Genomic DNA, 7,500 nt, shown 5'->3' on the forward strand with positions numbered 1-7,500 from the left:
AAATTGCGACTGTTTTGGTCTCAAATGAGCCCTAAATTTTATCTATGCAACCTCAAAATATATTTGGGAGCATGTGTGCGAGTGCTTAAAATTGTTGTGTGGGACCAGTTTTTACAGCAAAATGTTCAGCACATGTGCGGATTCGGGAGACATTCACACAGAATGCATCTCTAAGCTCTTTGTCTGCACATCAAATGCGAAACGCGGCGCTCAGGAATGGTTTAAAACAGTTGTCATGTCAACTTACTGCAGTAAACAAAGCCAAGTCCGTAATGCTTGCCCCGCCTTCGCGCTCTTCTTATTGGCCCACCACTGCTCTAGCACTGAACACGAATGATTGGTTAATATCAGCTGTCAATCACTCAGCGCCTTCTGGTTTCAGATGACAGAGAGAGCTGCTACCGCGAAAAACTGTAAAGCACTGAAGATGAGAATGAAGATAACACTGACAGATTTAGTTTTAGAAACCATCTAAAGTCACAAATAATGACACATCTTACTAGTGACCATGTGCTGAATGTTAATCCACCATCTACACTTTTCCAAGAGTGAATAAAAGACTTCCATTGACTTCAAGTCCGCTACGAAAAGTCTGTGGGATGGAGTTTTCAGGTAACTGTTTGCCACATCTAGCACGAGAGCTTCTGTTTAATCCTTCATATAATCACCAGATGCTGTCCACTGGACAAGTGGCAGCTATATGTCAAATTTAACACCACCTACACCATCACAAACGGGCTTACACTGAGTAAACTAATGACGCTACTCATGAAAAGACTGGTATTGCTATTAACATGACGTATGCATATAATAAGGTACAGTATGTGTCAAAAGCATCAGTGCAATATCAGTTATACTGTTAACAGATTCATTCATGTCCAGCACACTGCTGTACAGGGCCGGTGAGCGCTCCGTGTATGGTTTGGTCACTCAGTTATGTTATAAAAACTTAAGCTGCGTCCCAAGTGGCACACTATACACTATGCACTATGCACTTATGCACTTACACACTCAACAGGATAGTATATGTATGTAGTGCTGTCCCAAATGCCACACTAATGTTTTTTTACTAAGCCGAAATTCAAACCGTTTCCCTGATGACGTTTGACGGTTGCCAAATCAGTGAAATAAACAACCGAATTATTAAATAATACCTGCCGTGAGTATTGCCGCATTCACCATCAGGAGGTGCTATAATCACTCCCGTAGGAGAATTTTGCTTTCACCATCCAAAATAAATAAAGTTATCCAACATGTGCGTCCGATAGCTCCGCCCCTTCCGCTACGTAAGCAAACCTGCGGTCGTTGAGTGTGTGAAGTGTCCATCATTACACACTTCATTTTAGCGGCTGAATGAGTGCATCATCCGAGTAATTAAAGTACACTTAATGTTTTTAGAGTTTTCAGTGAGAACACACTACTTACACTGTTTATACTACAAAATGGTGTAGAATAGTGCATAAGTATGCGATTTGGGACGCAGCTTTATTTTCTTGTGATAATGGGATTTCGTTGAGACATTATTTCCTTACGCTTGCATATATATATATATATATATATATATATATATATATATATATATATATATATATATATATATTGCTTGTTAGTTTGATTAGTTTTGATTTTAAATACAATTAATATGTTTGTATAAAACTTGTAGTAACGGTGCTCATAATTGGTGAATTAAATAAATTTTGGCTGATGCGTCTACATTTTTAAAGTTAGGAGCACCGGTGCTACCAAGCAAAAAGCTTAATTTCGAGCCCTGTTTTAACTGTATCAGCTGAACCAAATACACTCAAACCATCATTTGCATATGTTGATATTTCAGTGCATAAACAAAATTCAATACTTAAGTGGATATTGACTTAAATTATTGTATTTATTTATTTAAAATCCATATATACAATCTTTATTTTCTTGAAAATGATTTGGAAAAGTTACCGTACACCAGAATCAGTGGTTTGTGTACTACTTGGATGTGGATTGTAACCTTTGTGTGTGTGTGTGTGTGTGTGTGTGTGTGTGTGTGTGTGTGTGTGTGTGTGTGTGTGTGTGTGTGTCTGCAGGACGAACTCTGACTCTGCACTGCACACCAGTGTGATGAATCCTCCATCTGCAGAGATGTTTGGAGCACAGAGCCGCCGCGCCGGTCAGTGTGAGTCTGTGTGTTTAGTTTACTTTGTGCGTGCAAGTATGTGTGTGACAGTAGGGTGTATAGGGATGCAGCGATACCATTTTTTTGGAAGCGATCCGATCTCGATACCATGATTCTGAGTATTGACTGATACAGATCTGATCCAGATACTGTGCTGTTTATCTTTAGTTAACATAATACAGTATCTCTAGTTCTGGTGCTAAACTCTAATAATGTCTCTACTTTAGTAAAATAACACACATATAGTCCTGCTGTAAATGACAGACGACACAATCTAACTGAACATGATGCTCGCTGTAATCTACGGGCTGCAGTATTAGAGCATTCATCATGACACTGATCTGATCTGTTGAGCTCCAGCTGATGTTTCCTTTTTAATATGAAGGTTTTCTTTGTAATCTGTAATAGGCTACACCAGGGGTTTTCAAAGTCTAAGACAGTGGGCCTCCCTTTTGACACAACTTATCCATTGGCGCCCCCCTTCTCCCAAACATACACACACACACACACACACACACACACACACACACACACACACACACACACACACACATATATATATACAGTATATATAAAGACACAGACAGATGTCAGACTGTTAACTCACTTTTGTCATCATTTGCATGAAAGTGCAATTATTTACAAGTTTACGAGTAATAACAAGTATTTTAATATAACGTTTTTAAAACTAGGATGATGGTTCAATATGAATAGAACAGATCCAAGAACTGTCCATCCCAGTCAAAACAGTCAAAGTTTAGCGGGTCTCATGCTGTCATTAGCCAAAATACCTTGACAAACCACACTTAAAGGTCGTGGTTCATCAGCTGGTCCTGTCCACGTATATCCTAAACTCAAATGCTGATCATCATATCGTCGTCTTTTGGCTTTAAGCCCTGAACTTGAAGGCTTTGAATCGGGGGGTCTCAGAAACCGATCCATTGTATTAGCAGGCATAATTAGCAGGCATATACCTGTATTGGCAGGCCAAACAGAAGCGAATTCACAGCTATGGCCTTCTGGGTAAAAAAAGGTTGTCTTATTTTTGACGTATTATTTTTTTTTAGCTTTGTTTAATTAAAACGTTTAAATATAATAAAAAATACATATAATAATTAAACTTAATAATTATATTTTTATTATATAATATTTTTCCCGCGCCTCCCCTGACATGCTCTGGCGCCCCCCAGGGGAGGCGCGCCTCACACTTTGAAAACCCCTGGGCTACACTAATCAATGATCAAATAACCTTCAGCAAAGCCTGATATTCTCCTGCAGGTCTAGACTAACCCATCTGAGGCCAGTTGTACTGAATAAACATTCCCTCAGCTAAACTGGCCGCCAGTGAGATGGAGAAGCTGAAAGTGTCTGAACTCTGATCTTATGTCTGAAATATTATCTTTCTGAAATCAATTTGGTTTGGTGTAATTTGTTGGTTATTTTAATGTATTTTGTTGGTCAGTTATCCACAAAATAAACAAGAATATTTGAGGTGAAACGAGGTCCACTTACAGGCCTGTGCTTCAGTGCACAAACTGCCAGACAGGTCTGTTCAATGAAGTATTGATATATAAAATAAGAGTGGAATATTGAGTGTCAGAGGAGCCGATATTAGGCTAAATCATTTCTGTTAATGACAGTCCATATGCACCGGCCCGTCAGCTTCACTTTTATTAATTTAATCACCTACTGTAACCACAATGAGCCAGACTTTACAAACTATTCACAGCACTTAAAGTAGAATAAACTCAGTCAGAAGGACGAGAGAACAGAAACTCATTGTGAGAATAATCTTATGGAGCAATGAAGCGCTTGATGCATCACTGAGAGCGCGCAGCCCTTAGGTTTCTGCAGACACTACCAAAACAGCAGCACAGAGGGGAAATGAGTGCGATGAGGATCTGTCCAGCGTATTATTGAGCCTTTTCTCATTTACAGTTTCAGGTTGTGTGTGTGTGAAGAGCAGGTAATGACCCTCTCTACTGCAGTGTTGTGAACGCTGATCTAACAGACACATGATGGAGAAACAGCAGTGATCTCCTGCTGCAGGACACAATGAAGACATTTACTGCAGAACTCAATTCATTTCTCCACTGATTACTTTACTAACAGGAACAGACAGTGGTGGAGAGTTTTCATGTTGTGATGAACGTGACGCGCAGTTTGAGTTGTGAATGAATGGAGAATGATTAACTCTGAACTGATCATGAGTTTAAGCACATGAGTATTGATCTGTGCGTCACATTACACTGTAGAACAGCTTCAGAACATGCGGGATACACGACTTTACAGAGCCTTATAATAGGACACCTTCATGGCTTTTGTTGGCTTATAATTACACAGAATATAGCGCATGCGCAAGATCAGATTTGGACCAATACCAGCTGGCTGATACCTGATCCAGCAAACATGCGGTGTCGAACCGACATCCAGAACAAGTGTCAGGATCAGTGCATCCCTAGTGGTGTATGACTTTGTGTGTGTGTTTATATATGTTTATGTGTGTGCGCATGTGTGTTCATCTGTTTGATGTGTGTGTTTGTTTGATGTGTGTGTGTGTGTGTTATATATTTGTGTAGTTTTTGTGTGTTATGTGTGTGTGTTGATGTGCTTGTGTTCTCCTCCTCCAGTGTTCTCGTATCCCGTTCCTCCTATTGAGGAGAGCGGCCCGGATGACGGACGCCTCCTCAAGCCCTGGGACTCCAGAAAGGTGTTGCACAAACATCATTGATTTGTGTGTGTGTGTGTGTGTGTGTGTGTGTGTGTGTGTGTGTGTGTGTGTGTGTGTGCGTGCGTGTGCGTGTGCGTGTGCGTGTGCGTGTGCGTGTGTGAGTGTGTGAGTGTGTGAGTGTGTGTGAGTGTGTGAGTGTGAGTGTGTGTGTGTGTGTGTGTGTGTGTGTGTGAGTGTGTGTGTGAGTGAGTGTGTGTGTGAGTGAGTGTGTGTGTGTGTGTTTTGACTGGTCTGCTCTTCTCTTCAGCTGCCGCTGCTCACATCGAGACCAAAGTCCTGTGAGGTGCCTGGAATCACGTGAGTTCAGCCGGCCAATCAGACGCCTCCACACACAACTGTCAATCATTCACTCCTCTGTTCAGTGTGTGTATGTCTGTGTGTCACTGTGTGTTGGAGCATATTGGTGTGTGTATGTGTACATATATTTGTGTATATATATGTGTGTGAGAGTGTGTGTGTGTGCGTATATGTGTGAAAGTGTTTGTGTGAGTCAGAAACATACACACTCTAACACACTCAGTGTGTTAGTGAGTGTGTTAAGAGCTTAGAAGATGTGTGTGTGTGTTTGTGTGTGTGTGTGTGTGTGTGTGTGTTTGACTATGTGTGTGATAGAGTCAGTGTGGGTTTGCGTGTGTGTATATGTTTGAGCGTGTTTGTGTATGAGAGTGTGTGTGTGTGTGCGCAGATCATTATAATGAGTGTGTTCGAGATCTTCTTCCACTCTGACAGGTTTATGTGTGAGATGTTGATGAACAAATCCTGAGCTCAGCTTCATCCACACACACACATAACTCACACACACTCGCCTAAAGGGCTTTATTGGCAGCTGTGTTTCCTTTACGAGGGGTTTGTGCTGTGTGTTTCTTACTGAAGTGTGTGTGTGTGAGTGTGTTAATGGTTTTGTGTTAAATTGTACGCAGTGGTCTAATAACTCTTCTCCTCAGTGTGTATCTGCATCACTGTTCTGGGATCAGTGTGTGACGTTATCTCTGTGTGTGTGTGTTGTCAGTGTGTTTCCCTCTCCAGACCAGCAGGGCAGTGCTCCTCACGGCTCCATGGTGTTGAACAGCGGCGGGTCTCTGCCGGATCTGACCAGTCTGCACTTCCCGTCTCCTCTGCCGACGCCGCTGGATCCGGATGAGCTCTCGCACCCGTGTCTGAGCACCGGTAACGGCAGTACCAGCAGCCTGACCGGCACACTCACTCAGCTGGGCATCACCGGCGGCGGATTCAGCTCCGCAGGTCTGACAGCACACACACACACACACACACACACACACACACTGACCAAAGCATATCAGTATGGCATATGTTCATGCTGCACTAGTATGTGCCAGTTCCAGGAGTTGAGTTTGGTTTAAGTGAAGGATTCAGTGAATCCCTCAGTCAGACGGGGACTTGTGTGTCTGCTGAAGGTTTTAGTGTCACTTTTATGTATTACTGATAGGCCTAAATCCCTAAAACAGTCAGATCTCCTTAATTATCAGTATCATATAGCAGGGCTTCCCACACATAGACTTTTTATTGGGCGGGCCGTGCAGGTATATTAACGGTCGCTCAAGTACATTTAGTGACTCTTTTTCTTCATTACTATTATTATCTTCTGTTTTGCACTATTTTGTATCCGCCTAATATAACCAAACATCGAATAAGCAGTGTAAAATCTTCTCTCGCTTAACCGTTTCTCCCTGTCTGTGGGATATCAGTCAACACTCTCAGACAGTCACACATGCTCAGCAGATCCACAGAGACGAGAGACGCACCTTTTTAGGACTTAATAAGTTCACCCAGCTTAGGTTTCTAAATCTCCTAAACTGTCCTGGACACAGCTTCTGCTTTCACTTTTATTAAGCCTACTTTCGCTTGGCTCCGCAGCTGACTCTGCATTTACGACAGTGAGACAAACATTAATTGTTTTTTTGTTCTAAACACCTCAGAAATACTTTACTGTATACTGAAAACGGATGATCTGACGGATCTGAACTGAATGCTAAATATATGTACACCGTTAGTGACGGTTCATCAACGCATTTGCCTTATTTAAATAATCTACAAGTTTTAATGTTGTAATTATGATCATTATTAGAGATATTGTCTGTTTTCATTCCTGTTTCTGTCATTTATTTCTCGTTTGCAGATTATTTTATTAATTTGATGATGTTAATATATTATATAGGCTATTTTATACACATCGCCACCTCAGAATTATAAGCTTCTGTCTGACATTTTTGTCAAAACTGAGTTATTGACATATTCTTATTAAATGACAACTTGTTAACATGATGTGATGTGTTTATATAAGTTGTTTACATTTTAGGACTTTTTATTTAAAAAACAAAAAAGGTTGATCTACAAAGTGGAACTCTAGCTCGGCTCTATAAGGTTCTTTCTGTGAGCCAATCAGCATTTTTAATGCACGCATGAGGACCAATCAGCATCAGCTTCCTTTGTCATGTTGCCGGACTGCTCTATTGAAACGGCAGAAAGATAAAATCCCACAAAATCAGAGTCGGCTAAATAATGCCGCACCACACTAAATTGAGACGTGTGTAAATGTGATGATTTAGAAGCATTTCTTCACATTAAGATTCATTCATTTATTCATTTT

The 7,500-nt window shown here is 41.0% G+C and overlaps 1 protein-coding gene across 12 annotated transcripts in view; it reads left to right on the forward strand.

Moving 5' to 3' along the window:
* The window catches only part of LOC108179660 (CREB-regulated transcription coactivator 2), a 23,052-nt gene that overhangs the window by 6,821 nt on the left and 8,731 nt on the right, over window positions 1-7,500 (forward strand). For 6 of the 12 annotated variants that reach the window (XM_087288060.1, XM_087288064.1, XM_087288068.1 and 3 more), the window contains 4 exons: window positions 2,073-2,161; window positions 4,792-4,871; window positions 5,140-5,189; window positions 5,902-6,134. In XM_087288060.1, the coding sequence (XP_087144186.1) occupies window positions 2,073-2,161; window positions 4,792-4,871; window positions 5,140-5,189; window positions 5,902-6,134 (452 nt within the window). The remainder of the gene's footprint in view (window positions 1-2,072; window positions 2,162-4,791; window positions 4,872-5,139; window positions 5,190-5,901; window positions 6,135-7,500) is intronic. The other 6 variants (XM_087288062.1, XM_087288066.1, XM_087288070.1 and 3 more) reach the window with 1 other exon arrangement.

Source organism: Danio rerio, chromosome 16 (assembly GCF_052040795.2).
Source record: "Danio rerio strain M-AB ecotype USA chromosome 16, GRCz13ab, whole genome shotgun sequence".
In the NCBI taxonomy this organism is placed as follows: Eukaryota; Metazoa; Chordata; class Actinopteri; order Cypriniformes; family Danionidae; genus Danio; species Danio rerio.